This window comes from Hirundo rustica, chromosome 3 (assembly GCF_015227805.2).
Source record: "Hirundo rustica isolate bHirRus1 chromosome 3, bHirRus1.pri.v3, whole genome shotgun sequence".
Taxonomy (NCBI): Eukaryota; Metazoa; Chordata; class Aves; order Passeriformes; family Hirundinidae; genus Hirundo; species Hirundo rustica.
In genome coordinates this window covers 11,758,841-11,778,148 of record NC_053452.1, presented here as the reverse complement: position 1 = coordinate 11,778,148, position 19,308 = coordinate 11,758,841, and the positions used below count along the sequence as shown (strand labels likewise).

General features: G+C 45.5%; 1 protein-coding gene across 5 annotated transcripts in view; it reads left to right on the top strand.

The window, feature by feature from the left end:
• SPTBN1 (spectrin beta, non-erythrocytic 1) overlaps positions 1–19,308 on the top strand; it is a 116,059-nt gene that overhangs the window by 54,544 nt on the left and 42,207 nt on the right. For all 5 annotated transcript variants that reach the window (XM_040057498.2, XM_058419635.1, XM_040057496.2 and 2 more), the window contains exons 3-4: positions 14,329–14,480; positions 18,795–18,968. In XM_040057498.2, the coding sequence (XP_039913432.1) occupies positions 14,329–14,480; positions 18,795–18,968 (326 nt within the window). The remainder of the gene's footprint in view (positions 1–14,328; positions 14,481–18,794; positions 18,969–19,308) is intronic.

Here is a 19,308-nt window from a genome sequence, read left to right as displayed (position 1 = left end):
GGGAGCACTCATGCTTGTGGCTTGTGATGCAGAGCCCGAGGTCACGATGGCCGGGAGAGCCCACGCTCACACAAAAGCCCTTGTGCACTTGCTGCTGAAGAGAGGGTATCCCGGGCTGAGAGCCTCCTTTGTTGGGAGAGCACTACTGTAGCCAAACTAATATTAACCAGGCTTGTAGCCCTGCTCAATGCCCCACTGTTCCCGAGAAAGGAGCTTACAGAGAAAGGCCCTTCAGTGTACAGGGAACAGCACAGCTCGGCAGACACGCAGGCAGCCACTGGGACATGGTCTGGGGGCCACGCTCCTGCCTTTTCAAAGGGCTTGTGAAAGAGCTGGCATTACCAAGTGGCCTTTTCATGGGATAACTGGAAGTGCTGATAATTCCGTGTTCAGTCAAGTTTGGTTTGTTCATAAACATATAAGCTGGATCTTGAAAGGACAAGCCCAGTTAGGAATACGTGACAAAGTGACACTGGGATAGGGTCAGTTTGCTCTTTGGTGGGAATCACTAACATGCACATTCCTGCACTGATTTTAGCTGAACTGTCTGAGGAGGAGGTCACAAATATGATTCTTATGTATTATTTATATTACGAAAAAAGAGCAGCATTGTCCCAAATGGCATCGTACAGAGGGCATATTTGATGTCCTTGCAGAGTCTTCAAATATCTCTGCTTACAATGTTGCCAAAATGGCTGGGCATGTGCCTCTTAGGATTAGGCTTGGTTTTGAGATTAGTGGCTTTACGTTCTCTTGCCTGTTTTAGTTCTGTTGGGACTGTTTTCAGGTTGAGGAGCTGGAGAATTGCTCGCCAATGGGTCAGTGATAAAAGAGCAGTGGCAAGGTACAGCCTTGATCTGTGTGACCACAGTACTCTAATCACAAGCAAAGGGTGACCTTACGCCTTCAAAGATTAAACAAAACAACATGTGGTTACAAAGAGATTTAAGAGTTTATCTGAACCGAATAAATGCTGGCTGCCCAGATTTTTCTTGGAATGAAACCCTTATGGTTTAATAAAGATACCTAAATTTCAATTAATGGCTTGGCAAACTGCAGGAAGTCAGCCAAAATGCAGCACCCACTTCTTAGACAGTCTAAGCCAATGCAAGCCCATTAAAAGGAACTGCACAAACAACACAGTGCTGAGGGATTTTGTCTCTCAAATCCACTCCTATTCTGACATTTTTCTCAAATAACATCTCCCCCTTGGTTTCAGCTTCTCCCTGCTGATACCATATACTGGGTTCTGCCTTCTCCTTTCAAAAAGCCTCCAAAGTCCAGTTCTTAATGCTCATTTTGTCCAGGAAGTGTTTCCAGTTTTTGACAATATGATCTGATTGTGATTTGGTTCCAGGAAAAAAGAGAAGTGAAAACCTGACCATCCCATCTGTAGTCAATGAACTACGGTTTGCTTTGGGTAATAATTAATTCTACATCTACTTTAGTATCTTTCCACAGTTATTTGGAAGGAAGCTAGACCTTGATAGTGCAACGGCTGTATTTTTCAGGGTGTGTTCCTCTGTTTGGTCAGATTGCCTGGCAATATAATGGGAGAGACTGCTGTGAAATCACTGATGTGTCTGTACCGTGATTGCAGGCTGACATGAGTAAGAGCCATTACAAAATGGCACTTAAGGCAGGCTCTGAATAAATAGGGGAGGTGTCTGGAAACATCAAATATTGGTGGTGTTCTGAACTTCTGACCTTTCTGTTATCCTCGTCACAGGAAGTTTAATAATTTGGGTTATCTTTACCTTTGAGTGCTGAGTGTCTCATGTTCTCCCTCCCCGTGTCTTTGTTCACCCTGTGGGGTGTGAGGTGAGTTTCACCCCCATGGCCTCTCCTGGGATCAGGAACAGAGTGTGTCACTTCTAGCTCAAGGAAGTCTCTTCAGAAAATTGGCAGTGCCTGCAGACTGCTTCCCGACTGTTCCCTGGGTGACGTCCTGGCCACTTTCACTTGTGCAGGTGCACTGATAATCTGTCAGCCTTTAATAGCAGATTAAGCACTGGTTGCATCTGGACCTGGTTGCTCCTAGCTGTGGCCGAAGTCCTTACGAGAGGAGCTCACGGGGCAAGACTTGGAAGCTATGGAACACTTTTTCCATAAATCCCCTGCTGCTGATATATTACTAAATGCTTCTCTCTCTGCTTCTCCTCCAAAATAAATATGTCTGATAGGGTATATAATAAAATTCCCATGATATAAACCTTATTTACTGGAGCCTTTGCTCTTAACAGTTGACTTGCATTAATGTTTGCCAGCACACTGATGCTAGTGCCACTTGAAAGATGCTCCTGTGTTCTCAGCGCCTGGTGCCAGCTGTGTTCCAGCTAATTCCTCACTGCACATATTTTTTCCTAAATAAAAGCAGTCACGAGTTGTCCTGGAGAGCAAGCAACACTTAAGGACACCTAATATGTAAAACCTTTAACCATGCGGCACGTCCTGGCAGTGCCATTCCCTGCAGGGGTGGCTCGGAGCTCTGCCCTGGCGCCAGCAGAGCTACTCCCCAGGCTGGGCATGGCAGGGCTGAGACAAGCAAAGAATAAAACAGCAAGCTCCAAGGGGACTTCCCCCTGTTTTTCCCGAATGACTGAAATGGCTAGGAAGGGTGGTGTGATCTCTGCAGTGCTCATTTCAGGGTGCTGGGTTTGTGGCTGTCCTTTCCCTTTCTTCCAGCCTTGTGAGCCCATCCCATCCAGTTCCTGGCAGGTTTCAGGTGTACCTGTGTGAGCCACTTAACGCCAGAACGCCTTTTGTTTTCTGTGCTGCGCAACTCAGCTCTCCCTTCTGGTTTAGCTCCTGTTGCCAGTAGAAACATTTCCCTGGCATCAGCTGCAGGTCACCTTGGCCTTCGCATTCAGGAGTGTATTCATGGGACTTTTCCTTTTCATAAACATCTGGTGTATCTGAGTCAGGCTGAAATGTATGTAAGTTTGGAAACCTGAAAATCAGTGAGTTGTGACGGAGGCTTCAGGAACACACAAATGAGTGTGAGATGCCACAGTGCGTTCTGGTGCCTGTGCACCCCTGCATCCATGTGATTTGGAGGTGTGTAAGATGGGTGCAAGCACAAATAGTCTGTGCAAATGTGCAATAGTTCTGTGCTTAACCAATACCTGAACTATGTTCTAATGACATTGCTGTTACACTAACAAACAACTGGGAGCATTAATTAGACACTGAAGTTTCAGAAGTTGCTTTTCCTTTATTAATTGCCATTACTTCATAGTGTGTTTAGGGCTTTATTGTGTTTTTTGAGGTTTTTAAAGAAAATACCACATCATCGATTCGCATTTTGAGGGGGAAAAGCCCAGAATATGGAGACAATGTACGACATGACTAAGGAGGCATCAGTGAAATTACTGTGATCGGGAGTCTTTGAGTACTTTTATAATTTTCTCATTTTGCTAAAAATGAAAGAAAGTGAAGGTAAATACTTGGGAGCTCTCCTTGATCCCTTCCGTAGGAGCCACACCTTTGTCCCTGTACTGTAGGGCCTTCCAATTGTTGCAGTCAAGGCCTTGCACAATCAGTACAACTCACAAGTCCACTTTAATGACTAGAAAAACAAGAAACAGGTGATGTTTCTGGATGAAGATACGCATTTAAGGTATCCAAACTATGATTTTACCCTAATTTCTTCAAATTTGCATCGCCTTTTAAATTTCAGAGAGACTTTCGAGGGTTTCAAACAAAGAGGTTTTTTTCTGGTACTGCTTTGAAAGTTATTACCTGGGCAGGAAATACTGTGCTGGAAAGGGATCTCTTTTCCCCACTCTTGCATAATTCCAAAGGCTGAAATTATTTTGCTTAAACATGCCACATTGTCCCGTAAAAGCAGATCAATAAATGACCTTTGAATTGGAATCAAACAGGCAAATAAGAAAATTTTGAGGTGAGGAACTAGAATGCATGTGCAACTTGTTTGTGCCTCAGAAGTTCCAAAAAAGAAGGTGTGGCATGAAAATAAAAAATTCTTAATATTGTCATTTTTTAAATTGCCACATGGATTTCTTAAAGAACTCCTTTACTATGCAGAGTGACTAGTTGGAATGTGTGTCCAAGTTGAATCATGGTGCAGTTTTCTGGAGTTTTCTTAGGCAAGAAAGTAGGTGAAGGCATCAATCTCAAAAGACACCAACTCCAGGACTTTCTTGAGAGCTCTGCATGATGGGTTTGCAGATTAGAGCCAGAGAAGATTAGGGATTTTTCTTCTAATGCTTCTCATTAGCAGTTTGTCTCAAATCTCATTTAAATTAATGTATTTTTAAAAATCTCTTTTTAGAAATAATGGCAATTTATAAATATCGAGGTTCCTTCAGTTATACAAGTAATTTTTATTGTAGCCTACAGTATTTTTGTTGCTGTTACTCATTCTGTTTCCACTTTTGGGATTTAGTTTGCTGAGCTATGGTTTGGCTTACCTGTGGTGCTGCTGCTTTTATTCAGCATCCTTTTAGCACAGTGTAGTGCATATGACTCTACAATATGGCACACAATTGATGAGAGTAAATTATTTTGTAGCCATGGAAACTGCAGGAACTAAACACATTGTTCAGCAAGGCTATGAATTCAGCTCTTATTAATCCCTGATCAACACAGTGGTTATTTAAATACGCGTTCTTCCATTTAAAATATTTCTCTGATAATGAAAATTATAATTTAGCAGCAATTAATTATAGTGATAGCATCTCTTAGCACAGGGATTTAATATTTTGAAAGGATTAAATGCAGTCATTGTAGATTTCTTTCTTTTCTATTCATGCTTCTCGGTCATTAAGGTGAAATTAGATTTAACCATGAAAACAATAAAGGTTTGGCTTTCTTTAGTCTGTTCTTCATTCTGATTGCATTGAGCTTTTACAGAATCATGGTCAAAACATACTCCACCTTTGGCTTTGCTCTCCATATAATGTCTCAACTTGTGCCTCAGATGAAGGAAAAGATCCCCCAGCCCTCTGAAATCCCTCAGTGGGATTCCACAGGAATACTGACAGTGCAGTCTTCTGGCCTATTCTTGTTTAAACTTTCTGGAATTCATCGAATCACAGAATACTTCAGGTTGGAAGAGGAGTTTATTTGGTCCCTCACACCTGCTCAAAGCAGGGACAACTTCCATGGTAATCAGGTTGCTTAGGGATTTGTCCTCCTGGGTTCTGAATCTCCCTAAGGATGGAGTTCCCACAGCCTGTGGTGGAGGTAGTGTCCCAGCATCCTCACAGTGACAGCTTTCTTCTGGATACCAACTGGGATTGCCCTTGCTTGGCTCCCCCCAGCCTTGCATCCTGGCAGATCTCCTCCCTCCGGGGTGGCATGTGCCACTGGAAGTGGCTGCCCACAGTGCCAGGGTTTGCTCTGGAAATATGGGATTCATCATGCGCTTTGTCCTCATGGGGAGTGCTGAGTCCTGATGCTCATCTCTGGTTAATGACAGTTACAATTCTGTATTTCCAAATCCCTGGCTAACGAGGCTGGGCACACAGGACCAGTAGTAATTGCGTTGTGAGAATAGCAGTGCCAGTAGTCTTGTGTGAGAGCTGCTGCATTTCCTGCAGTGATGAGAAGAGAGAGGAATGCTCAAAGGAAAAGAGAATGACAGAAATAATAAAACCCTCCAGCTCCTTCTTCCAACCCTTGTTTTGCTTCCCACAGACAAGTGGGAATCCACTGTAAAAACTCTCATTCTGCTGGGTTTGCTGAAATAAGATGGATCTGATGTAGGGAAGTACCTGGCATGTTCCCTGCCTGTGCCAAGCCTTGCTCTCATCCTCATTCAACACTGCCAATCAAAGAGTGGTTTGGACAAGTACAGAAAGCTGGTTTTGTCCCCCTCAAAAATCCCCGGGCGCTTCCCTGCATTATGCATATAATGTGTTTTAAAGGAGACTGCCAAGACCCCCTCAAGATTGTGTGTACTTGAAACAGTGCAGTTAGCTCAGGTTTTGATTGTTCTTCTGTGGGAATTTTGCAGTCAGTGTCCTGGGACGGGCAGATGTTTTTCCATGCTCCTTTTGATGAAGTGATTTGTTTTTTACACAAAAGGGAAAAGTGGCAACAAGCACAGACATCAAATCAGTCATAAAGGGGTTGTGTCCTTTTGTGTAAAATGCCAGCAACACTGAGACATTTTCCATGCTGCTTTTCAAAGGAGGTCCATTTGAGCACTGCATGTCATGAGGCTGAAAAGTTACTCCTTTATTCATCTGTACTTCTGCTATTTTGCTGTAGATATAGTTTTGTAATATCTTAAGAAGGGAGGATGAGAGGCCCAGAGGAGGCTACCAAGATGGTTAGAGAGGTGGAGCACCTCTCTTTTACGAAAGGCTGAGAGAATTGGGATTGTTCAGCCTGAGGAAAAGAAGCTTCAGGGTGACCTGACTGTGGCCTGACAGTGCCTGAAGAAGGTACAAGAAAGATGGAGAGAGCCTATTTACAAGAGTCTGGAGTAACAGGATAAGGGGGGGTGCCTTCACACTGACAGAGGGAAGGGTTAGATGGGATATTGTGAGGAAATTTTTCCCTACGAACGTGATGAGGTGCTGGCACAGGTTGCCCAGAGAGCTGTGGCTGCCCTATCCCTGGAAATGTTCGAGGCTGGGCTTTTTGGAGCTCTGAGCAACCTGGCCTTGTGGAAGGTGTCCTGGCCCACTGCTGAGGGGTGGAACTGGATTATATTTAAGGTCCTGTCCAGCCCAAATCAGTCTGTGATTCTGTGATACAGTTTGGGGTCCAGGCTGTGGTGATCATTTTGTTCAGTGGTCGTGTGCAACCCAGGGTAGGTGATGGTGGTTGAAGCTGAAGGTGTGTAGGTATTTCTGGGAACAGCCCCCAGAAGAGTTAAACCATTTGAATCGCCCACTAGAAAGGTGGTGTTTCTGTAACTGCTTTGCATTTCATACAGAAGAGCAAGCAGTCGTTGGGGTTCCTGGAGAACCAGAAGAGCAGCTGACTGGTTGCTGTTGCTGTAGTGGGCCCTGTGATGTGTGTTCTCCACAGAGGGAGCTGGGCATGTTGTCAGAGATGGTTACACAGGTTTGTGTCCCAGTCCCCTGAAGTTAAACCAGCAGTTTACACAGCCATCACCAATGCAGGGAGAGCTGGGCACCTGCTCCTCTGAATTTGCTTAAATATGTCATCTTCATCTTTTGAGTTGACAAAAACTATAAATCAAAAGCTGAGTTCTTCCACCGGTTAAATCTGTTGAACCCAGATGATTTTTACACTTGTTTGCTATGGGAGGCTTTATAGTAACTTTTTGCAGATGAACATAGTCATTTTTGTACGTGGATCTGCCTCTGGCTTGTGTAGGTTTTATTTTTGTGTTGCTGACACCAAAATGCCATAAACTCCATGTAAAAATAAAGACAATGAAGGGACCTGCCCTTCCACACCCCGTAATGCTTGGCTGGCTCCCGGACATTGTTCTGTGCATCGTGTCATTGTGTGAGGGAGGTTTAGTGCCATCAAAGAGAGAAAGCAGCAGAGTTTTTTGTTCCACATGCTGCATTATATAGTTTTCCCTTTTTCCTTTTGTCCAGAGCATTTTCAGCAGTGAAAGTAGTCACATGCTGTAACATTTATTAGGGAAGGGTAGATATTTAATAGGATTTAACAGCTAGGCTGGTGCTTCCTAGTAAAAGCAAAAGGATTGCTGAACACACCCCTGATTTCTCCACAATTGTCTCCATGTAGCAGAGACAGGAGAGCAGCAAAGATTTTGCTCCTAATGAAATCACCAACTAAACACAGCACGAAAAAAATCACCTCGTGCTTTGTCATCTTTAACATTTGCATTTAAGTTCTTGTTTAAGTCATGCTGGAGCACGTAAAAGCCTTGGTGTGATCTCACCAGCTCGGATTGGAAGTCACTCCGCAGACTACTTTGTGCCATAAAATAACCATTAACAAATGCATCCTATTTTCATGAGGAGCTGCTCCACTCCCATTCCTCCATGGTAAACTGTCTGCAAGATTAAAGTGAAGGAGATGCATTTTTCTAAGCACTGGACCCATGTGTATCATGTTCTCTGTATGTCATGTGTAAATGTGACTTCCTGCTAGGTTTTGTTCTAGTTTTATCTTGTCCCTGCATGTGTGTACTACGGACTTGTGTTTTCTACATTAAGCTCTGTTTCTTCCATTTTTATCAATCCAAATTTTCAGTCCTAACCTGTCATGTGCAGCTGGAGAAAAACAGCATCCGCTGCTCAGTTTATTGCTGTAAGACGCCTGAATATTAAGAGAAACTTGAATGTTAAGAGAAAATTTCCTTTTCTCTATTGATAGCTAAATGTGATCTTTCCTCCCTTCTTCATTTTCTTCCCTACAGATCAATTCCAATATATTTCCATTTAGACTCTCTGTGCCTGGCTGTGCATGTTTATGCATTGTTCTCTGGGTTTCCTGATGCCCAAGGACTAATGCAGCATGTGTAGGACCACGTGGAAAGGCCATCATTTCAGGAGTGTTTACTCAGATGTTTCTCTCCTCAGCTGATCCTCAGTGGATACACTGAGGTGCATTTTACCCTCCGGGCTATATTTAGTGCTGTGTTTGTTCAGTGCTTTGCATAGCTACGCACCCCACGGGCTGCAGTCCCATGGGTGCTCTCACCCAGGATGGGGTCCTTGCTGGGCTGTGAGGAGCACACAAACCCAGGCTCAGCCTCCTTCCCCAGCCTGAGGCGCCGCCCAGGGCTGCTGGCAGTCTGCAGCCTTCTCTGAGAACCCAGCCCTCGAACTGGGCAGGGAATCTAAGGAGCAGGAGCCGCCAGCGCTGTTTGTCAAGGTGCTGCTGCAGTGGTGACCAAAGGAGCTGTGTCAGACCCGCTGAGGGCTCTGTGTGCCTCAGGGCTAGGTTGTTCCATTCAGGCCTGCCTGGAATACCAGAGGCTGGACCCATGTAAGAGTTATTTCATGTTCTCCATCGCTCTTTGCTTACTCCAACAGACAGTGAAGGTTATCACAGCACATCTGTTCATGTTGTTTACTGATAAAATCTTATTTGATCACCACATTCTGGTCCCAGTAGCTGATCTGCCCTTCCCTCATGTGTCTTTCTCAACTGGAAAACCTGTAAACACAGCTGGAATTTGTGAAGCTATGAATATTACTGGCTATTTCACTCCACATCCTTGTATCTGTGAGAAAGCAGAGGGTGACATCCTGCACCTTGAACACCAACAGCAATGGGAATGTTGTCCTGTGAAAGGAAGCTCTGTTTTCCTGTGCTCTGTTAAATGAAGCTATGATCTAGGAAAATCTGGGAAGCTGTGGGTGGTGGTTATCAGCTGTGGTGTGCTTAGAGCAGTGCCCAACTGATCTCTGAGTCAGTGGACGTAGCAGTGCTTCATGTACGTCACACACTGGATGCTGTAGTGAGAAAAGTAGTCGTTTTAAGCTGGAGAAATTCCAGCATGGAACTATAATAAGGGAACTTGAGAGTTCTGACAATTTGGAGATGGAGCTTTTGGAGTTAGAGATTAAAAGTCATCTGTAATTTGTCTTTCTTGAGGTATTGCAAGGATCCATGGACAGTGCCAGTGCCAGGAGCAGCTGCTCTTGGGCTGGGCTTGGCAGGGAGGCTGTTGGTGCCACTGATGGCTGGGCTGTCCTGAGGGGCTGAGAGCCCAGCAGCAGTCCCAGGTTGCTCCTTTCAGCTCTCCTTTTTGTGCTCCAGTTTCACTGTTTGGGCTCCTTTGAGAGCACCCCCTTTGCTGAGTGGAGGCTTTTGCCCTGTCCAAGGGCTGGTGAGAGCTGTCACCCACCCGAAGTCATTTTACCTGTGCAGGGCTGGCCCAGACAGATTTGCCACTCCATTTGAAAGGGATTCAAGGTCAGTTTGTTGGAAATGTGGTTTGACCGGTATGGAAGCCATTGGGGAGTCTGGAAGCTGTTTTTAGCAAGCAGGTGGCCGCACAGGTCGCCTTTGCCACGGCTGCGGTCAGCGCTGCCACGCACAAAGGCCCTGGGGCCCGTAATGCCCGCTGGCATGTGGGAGTACACAGGGTCACGGGGCCCATGTTGGTCTCAGCCAGCTCCTGTAGCCCTGGCTTTCCCAGAGCAGTTATTAAAACAAATTCACCATTATTCTGGCACAGCCTATTGAGTTCACCCAGCAGAGCCGGGAGTGTGACAAGGGGGGTGGTGTATGTGAGCCCCCTCCCACTGTCCCGCACTGGGGACTCGGTAGCTGAGTTCTGGGCATTCACAAAGTGGACTGCGTTTTTGTCAGATGTTTTCTCAACAAATTAGTGGAGGAAGAATGTTCTCCCTTCAAGCAAGGAAGGGGTTAGATGCCTGTTTGTGATCCTGTCCAGCTCAGTTTATGCTTTCAGTGTATCAGCTCTAGTTTATTTACTAAACTCCTAAACAAAGTCAGTCCTTGATGCATCACAATCACAGTGCTGGAGTTTGCAAGCCCCTGTCTGGTGGTAGCATTGTCATGGGGCCTTCCGCATAAAGGAAATTTCCTTCCCAGTGTTGCTTCAAGATAAGTTGGATTCTCTATTATCGATACTGCTCTGAAAGTGGCTTCCGTTTTCCTGCTATGCATGTTTTGCATGTTGCTCATTTCTCTTTACCCTTGGGAAACAAGTGTTTTCACAAGCTGTAGGACACTTGGAGCTCCACCCATATCCTCTTGTTTTAATTAATCTTCAAAATCCATAGCTGTGTTTTTGAAAATATGAAGGACATTTGTCAAAACCATCACATGAGGTTTGTAAATAGCGCTCAGGGCCCACAACTCATGTTAAATCCCTGGAGTCACCACTCATGGATGCACCTGGCCCATACTGTGGAGGTTTTGGCACATTGAGAGAGTCACAGTTACATTGTTTGCTTAACCAAATTGTCAGGACTCTGAGCACCACATTTCTGTAATCTTTCTTTATATGAAACATACAACCGAAGTTCCTTGGTTTTAATCCTGTGTGTGTTTTAACCTGAAACCCCAGAGCAGAAAAGTAGTTTATCAGTGTGGAAAGGGTTGATAAAAGCATTGCAAAAACCTGCTGTCATTGTGAAACACCATGTAGAAATAATCAGGAGAGGTTTTAACATGACCAGCCCCAATCACACCACTTTCCAAATGGGCTTGGTTTTCTTTCCCACGTTGTGGAAGTGCAAGAGGGGTGAAGTGATGTGGGGTAAGAAGGGCTGTGCCTTCTCCCTTCAGGGGCTTCTCTGGCTGAGAGGGTCAGTGGGGAATTAGAGCTGTGCTCTGCCTGTGCCAGGTGTGGGATAAAGCCTGGCCTTCCTGGGTAACTGCCCCATTAGGAGCCTGAAAGAGCTGCCGTGTCTCTCTAATGGCATTTTTCTGACATAAGTTGCTGGTTGTCCTCAAAAGTTGGCAGTGATGTGTGGAGCCTGGGCCTTGTGTGGTCCCACAGGGTTTGCCCATGGGGCTGCACCCAGACAATCAGGGATCTCCCTGCTTTGGGCCTTGCTTGCTGTAAATCAGAGGAGAGATGGAAAGAAAGTGAAAAGCCGTGAATAGCTCCAGCACTGAAGTTGCTGGAGCTCATGTGAAAAGCTGACTGTAGGTTCAGCACCAAGAGTCAGCACAGCCACCAGCACAGCTGTGGTCCCAGTAGAGACTTTCACACTATTTCTAAGCGGTGGGGCCAGCAGGGAGGAGGCCCCACAGAGGATGGGTGGGGATCAGGTGAGAGGAGCCCAGGCAAGCGTGAGCTGAGGTGGGGGCGGAGGTGGGGAGCCGGAGAAACCAACCGGGCCCTGCAGCCTCTTGCTGTAAACAGGAAATTGAGGCCGCCGAGAGCAAGGCTGAGGAAACGGGAAAGCAGGAGGGGAGAGGCAGCGGCTGGCTTTGAACTCTAAAGAAAACTCTCCTAACGGCACCACCTTCAGCTCCCCCAGCACAGAGGGCCTCCAGCCAGGTGGGACTCCCATCCTCTCCCTCGCTGATAATTCACTGTGCTTAAGGATGCTGAGGCAACACTCAAGACAAGAAGTCAGTCCAACTTTCTGAGACTTTTTCCCCCAAGTCCCCATTGCCTGGAAAATGCACTTTGTCCACCTTTGGGGCCACTGAAAGTGTTGGGGTGGGAAAGCTTTTTGGAAAAGCAGCCTCAGAGCCACATGGACGCTCTCCCCAGGAGGGACCTGTCTTCCCTGTCCTGGAAGGGCTGCTTGCTCTGTTGTCTTCTTTGACTTGCTTTCAACACCAGAAGATCCCAAGCTGGTGTCAGTTAATACCATGGCTCCAAAGGTTTCACAACATGACTTGATGTGTCACTGCATTTCCCACACCATGTCTTTCATCTGTTCAAAATTACACCCTGACTCTTCATCTCCTTTTATTAAACCCACATGGACATTCTTTTTCCACTCTTTACATTCACTGTGACCCCAGATTGGGAGGATTATTGATAAGCATAATTTTTGACCAAATATTTTTTAATGGTTGGCTTTAAGAAGGTATTTGATTATTCTTTTTGTTTTACATAATATTTTGCATAATATCCAACTCTATTTTCAAGGTCCTGTGCATTGGCATTTCTCTTTGGGATGAATGTCAGCACAGGGATCACTGAACGTTGTGCTTCTGTGTAGAGACTAGAGTGATTAAATAAACAAACTTACTGAGCTGTTTTGGGGCTTGCTCAAGCTGGTGAAAGGAGAACATAATTTCTGTTGGAATTTTCTTTAAAAAGCACCAACTATTGCAAGGTTTTCTTCTGTGACTCATTTCAAAAAAATACTTCAAGTAAAGGCATGGATTACTAGACAAACAGATATGCAGATACAGCATTCTCAGGCACTTGCTATAAATAGTTAATAAAAATATATTTAAAGCTAGTAGATACTAGCTGCAGTTCCTGCTGATTTCCTGTTTCTCCATCGCAGGGATCCTCTGCTCCATACGGAGTGAGGGCAAACACAAAAATACAAACTGTCAGTTCACCCAAAGCACATTGTTTTGTTACTAACCCCAGCTTTGACATTTTTCCAAGACATTTGTAATTTCACTCCTTACAGGTAGGTAAGAACTGTCAAAAAATGAGGCAGTTTCAGGGCAGTAGATTTGGTCATGTCCAACCACATGGGTAGGAAGGACAAGTTCAGAAATAAGTGGGAGGAACTGAAATCTTAGGGTGGGTTGGCACAGTTGTGGTCTGCTCTCCCTCCCATTTCCGTTATCTGATTTATCTTCTCACTGTCTTTTCTTATTTTACTTGGTCCCCAGATTTCTGTTCTCATTCTCAGTATGTTTGTCATCCCACATCACCACGATCAGATTTTTGCTGCTGTCTCCAAGGTCCTGGAGGCAGTGACTGGTTATGAGTGTGCTGGGACCATGCCCCCACCATGCTGCCCTGCCAGGAAGGGAGCACATCCTTCATTTGGGAGGACAGCATCTACCAAATCCCTGGGCAGTCAGATCTGGAATGTTCTCTGTTTTTCAAACAACGTTCTTGGAGCTTTCAGAGCTGGGGATGCTGTAGTTTTGAATTAATCTGTCTTCATGTCCTGTTCCTGCATATGCCAACAACTTTATAGAGACTGCTGGGAGGTTTGGAAGCTTGTCTGCCTGGGAAAGCAGAGCACTTCCATTCATCTGTCTAACTGTGGCTTTCAGAGTCCGAGTCGGAGCACCTGTGTTTTGACAAATTTGGTCTGTAGTATTTCCCAGCTCAGTGAAATGACTTTTGGCTAACAAGGAAGGGCTTCATCCAAAGCTCTTGGCAAAATAATGTAACCACAGAGATGTATAATGTTTTCTGTCTGTGAACTCTGGGTTTGGCAGATAGCTGGGTAAGAGTTTGTGAATTAATATGGACTGCAGTGAGCCTGTGCAGTAAGAGTGCTCTTAGAGCCAGTGTTTTCCTCTATAAACAGTTGTGAAAGACTCTGGGAAGGGAAGGTGGAAAGAATCTATTTTTCTATGGCTTGATATAAATGCTTGTCTACCTCAGGCATGCAGTTATGGAAAAATCCGTGTTGACATTGTGTAAATACAGTTATAAATGTTGAGTCTGCAAATAAATATTGTCATGAGAAGGGAGAAAAGTCAGTGGGAAGCTTTGGTCTCTGCTCTCTATCATAATTGTCTTAATCCAAAATGACGTGTTATTTTGGGGGATCTGTTGCTGATTTGTGTGTGTGTTCCAGAACAGGTGAACTCAGCAGGTGAAGAATGGTGGGTTTTCAATGAAAAGTCCTAATTTCATCAATGATTCTCCCAAAAAGACAAGCCATACCTTTGATTTAATCTTAAACTTTTGAGCATCCCATTTTCACATAGAAGCATGGGCTGTGATTTATTTTGAGTAACGTTACGTTGTTTTCCCCACAGATGAACGTGAGGCAGTTCAGAAGAAGACCTTCACAAAGTGGGTGAATTCCCACTTGGCTCGTGTGTCCTGCCGAATTACAGACCTGTACACTGACCTTCGAGATGGGAGGATGCTCATCAAACTCCTGGAAGTACTTTCAGGAGAGAGACTTGTAAGCACTTAGCAATATCCATTTGTGGGGGCTGGGTTGGGTTTGGGTGCAGTTTTGTGAATCCTTGGCTCGACTGCAGTATAGGAAATCTGAGCGCTGAGGGTTCAGCACTGAAAATGTCTTTTTATATATTAAAGGGAAAAAAGAGAAAGAGGTCTATTGCTTCAGCTGGATCCAGACACCATTAAAATGCTTTCCTACTGGCTTCAGTGGGAATCAAAGGAAGTCTTCTTCAAAGGTTCCTTGCTAGTAACATGCTGAGTGCTTCCAGCAGCTTGTTCCCTGCTCCCAAATCTGACAGGCACGGAGTACAAAATGTTCCTGGGCTCCTTAGATCCCTCGGTGGTGGCGAGTTAGATATGCTGGGGGATGTTCCTGGGCCTTGTGGGCAGTAGCCCATTTCTCTGCTAGCAAACCCTGCAGGTGTGCAGGCCTGGCACATCCCTGCTCACTTCCCAGAGCTTGCCAGGGTTGTGCAGGACAACAACTGGAGAGGGCCACGCCATCCTGGGAGGTGTGGTGTTCATTACACTCCACTGCTGAGGAATGTCCCTGAGTGTACTTGATTTTACTTGGATAGATAAGGCTTGGGCTTTATTTGGCTACAAATATCTAAAATCAATTTAAATAAATGGGTCAAATTCTTTCTTTGGGTGTGCTGAGGCACCCCCTTGGTACCAGCACAAAGGGTGGTGAGTAAGAAAGTCCTTGTAGTGGAAAATGCTGCTGCACAAGAGGAAAACTGGGTGCCAGGAAATGGCTGGGTATCAGCTTCTCCTTCAGTTCTTTAAATGATGTCGATACTCTTAACTGCCTAATTTAGAGCAATCTTTTCAAAGAAATACTAGTCTTTAGCTAAGACCCAGGGCTGCAGGGTCTGGGTAATCACTTGTCATCAAGCTCTCCTATTAGTGGAGCTCCTTGACTTAAGACTCTGGTTAATGAGTGGAGCATATGGCCCAGTGTAGTGTGGTAGTGTGTGCGTGTGGCGAGGCAGGAGAGGAGCTGTCTGAGTGCATCTGGGAGGGTGAGGGAGCTGCAACGTGCACAGAAGTGCCTGTGTGGATGGGGTAACAAATCCTGGTGTTCATCAGCTGCAGTTTTCTCAGAGCCCCTCTCTGTCTCTGCCAGACCGCTCACCTCAGCAACGTGTTTGATGCGCTTACTGCAGGTGGCAGGTATTCTTCACACAGGGATAGTTGAGAGCAAAATGCCCCATTATTTGAGGGCTGAGACACCAACTGTGTCACCTCTGCTTAAGTCTGCCTGTCTGCCTGCCAAGATTTGACTTTCAGCTGCAAATAGGAAGCTCAGAGCAGTCCCATGACTGTGGCTATGCCATTAATTTACATTTTTTTTCTAGATTTTGGAAAATGCAAACAGGGCTGAACCAGCTGCGGGGTGGGGAGAGGGCAGGAGCCTCCGTAGAGCTGCACTTGCATCATCGTTTCTGGCATTGGCGGCTGCCTGCACCGCCACACATTCTTTTTGTAGCTTCCTTATCTGAGGCTGGAGGACAGCAGGCTCTGTTTGAACAGTGCATTCCACCACACCTTCCTCTGCAAACAAGAGTAAACGCAATGCACTAAACCTTGAGACAATTACACACAGCAGAAGTATTCGAGGAGGATCTTAACACACACCAAAAATATTCCGGGAGCATTGCCACGCAGCATCCACTTGCTGATGTTCTTCATTCTTTTGGAATTTATTTTAGTCAATATTAGGTAGGTTCTAACATCTCCATGGTGCCCCAGGGAAATTTGAAGGCAGATCTTACACAGAAAGCTAAAAATCAAGACAAGAAACATCAAATGGTAAGAAAGCAGAAACTAGCATAGATGAGTATCCCACAAACATGGTGTGTTTACTGATGCAGTGGAATAAACAAGAGTTGTTTCTTCTCTTTTGAAACTGGGATTCAGATTCTGGAGCTGGAGCCTGTGGAGCAGAATCCAGGATTTTGGATGCCAATCAGGAAAGCAGGGCTGCTCTTCGCCCTCTCACTTTGATTGCACAAACCCCTGCATTTTCCAAAACCTGTTGTGATTTTTGTTGATGAAAACCCACAGTCCTTGGAGGTGTGTTGGAGAAACTCTGAATGAGAGCATCCAATAACAGCAACACCTACATCTTACTGACCTTGCTCAGTTTGATTCCTAATCCTAGTGTTTAGTCCAGACCTTACAGCATAATATCCTCTGCACGGCAGTGTTTGGAAGGAAACTGATAGCGCTCAATGCTCTCACTGAGCACAGTGGGAAAGAATCCAGCCAGCATGAAAGGACAGTTGTGATTTGGTTTGCACACACTGTTAACCAGCTTCTCCCAAACAGAAGTAAAACTGGGAATTGTTTTTAGCCTAAGATTAAGCCTTTAGCTCAGTTTCTTCTATAACTAAATTAAAAGTTAGTAAATTCCTTACAATTCCTGGATGCTCAAAGGTCAAACCACTTAAACACATTCTCTGTAGTGAATTCTATCACATTTTCATGTGGAAACGAGGAAGGGTTTTGATGTACATCCAGTTTTCCTGTAATGTGCATGTGAGGAATCTGGGTTTGGTACTTGCTTTTTCCCTTCATTCAGTGTCTGGATCTGTCTTAGCCAAATAACTGTACAAGGTATGTCTCCTATGCCTCATCCCAAGGCTGTGCAGGGGAGTGTGGCAAGCATAACCAAACCTTGCACAAACCAGACTCAGACACCTCTTCCTCTACATAAAACATCTCTGGTGAATGGTTTTGGTGCTGTACCCATGGTGCTGGAGCTTCTGAGAGCACAAAGAGAGCTTTTTGAATCCTTTTCTGCTCAGTACTTTGAGGCAATAAAGGCAGTGCAGGTACTGCTTTGGTCAGTGGGAAGGGGTGTGTTAAGGCAGAGGGGACAGGTTGGGGTCTGCCACTGCTGCTGAGAAATGGCCACAGTCACAGTCATTCCTGAGCCTTGGGAACATCCTTGTGCAGGTGAGCAGGCCTGAGAAGCTGCTTCAGGGCTCCAGGTGTGGCCATGGGCTGAGAAGAGCTGTGGGCCAGAGCTGGGGGTGCAGCTGGGCCTCTGCCTTGCCTCCTGCTCTGGAACTGCCTCCTACCTGTGTTTTGCAAGGTTCACTCAGGCCTTAGGTCCAGCTTTCTACACTCCTGATGACTGATGGTGCCAGCTAAAGGCTGGATCCTAGATTGTCCCTGCTGGGTGAAGAATCTCTGGGGGGCCTCAGCCAACCCTCCGTCCTCCTGCTCCAGCTGTGACTCTTTGCAGTGGCAGCATTTGGGATGGATAGGATGTCCGTTTGGGCCTCTTTGGAGAGATCTTTGTACCCCAGAGCAGTGGGGGGCTCCTGGAAATTCACCCCCTTGCTGGGAGCTGTGGGTTGACCCAGCATCATTCCCCAGTTTCGGGAGGAGAACAGACCCAGGCTGACTGAGGCTGAAGCCATTGGCCTCAGAGTCTGTGTGTGCCAAAGGGCATCTTCCTGCGCAGCTTCCCTCTCCACCATCCCCTGTGGTACAGGCTGTGTTTCCAGGGACTGTTCCATGGCACTGGCCACAACTCTTCCCCTTGAATGCAGGCTGAAGCTATTTCCATGGCCAGTTAATTACATTCACTGCAGAAAACAAGGAAATTACGGCAATTAGTCGTTTGGCTGAGTACCTTTGGTGACATCCCAGTGAACACTGAACAGGCTATTCAACTGTAATGCTTATCTGCACAACAAAGTTCCTTTAATTTTATGCAGTTTTACAGCAGAATTCTGCATGCTGTGATAACACATTCATTGTGGTTTTGCAGTTGCACTAGGCTTTCATATAATTGTCTTATGTTGGTGTAGCTGTTTTTTAATTAGTACTTTTTTCCTATGAAGAAAAATTTGTAATCAATCTCTGTTATTTTCTTACTCTTTATCCAATTTACTGACCAAAGAAAAGCACTGTCCCTTCCTTCTGGAGGAGATTTACTGACTAGCTCACAGTTCAAATCTGAGCTTGTCAGTAAATATCCTAGAGAGGAAACATGAGGGAAATAAGCAGGAAAAATCCTTTGAAAGGCAAATGAAACTGGGGCCATGTGTCCAGCTCAGGCCCAGGATATTGGTTTTTTCTCCATGGGTTTGGCACCTGCTTCCATTATCCTGGTGAAAATGAGCTGGAAGACAAAACCAAGGGGTGATTTTGTCCTTGGAATTTGAGGAACAAACGCAGTGTAGCTGCCTTGGAGTGGTGATGCACCAATCAGGACTTAAGAGTTCACAAGCTCTGGTATTTCCCCCTCCTGTCTACAGTAATAAATGTCTTTATTCTTCCTTTTACCTTCTAGCCTAAACCAACTAAAGGAAGGATGCGCATCCATTGCCTGGAGAATGTGGATAAAGCCCTCCAGTTCCTGAAAGAGCAACGAGTACACCTAGAGAACATGGGATCTCATGATATTGTGGATGGGAATCACAGGCTGACACTTGGCCTTATTTGGACTATTATCCTGAGATTCCAGGTAGAGTTGTGTGCACACACAGATAAATGGATGAGCTTTCCACACCTGTTTGTCACACATGTTGCACTGTGCATTTTAGGAGCAGAGTGCTCCCAGGTGCTTCCAGCTGCTGGGAGGGAGAAGTGCTTGGGAACCTGTCAGGATAAATCAGTCTCCGTGGGGCTGCTGACCTGTGATGGGAGTTTCCTGTGGGGAAATTCATATGGCTTTATTTCTAAATCACTAATAAATGTGAGGCTCCAGTCTCTACTCTAAATCCAGAAGGAAATGCTGCCCTGAGATGCTCCCCATCTCCATGCTGATTATCTATAACCAGGCTGGCTTGGCACTGACATGGACT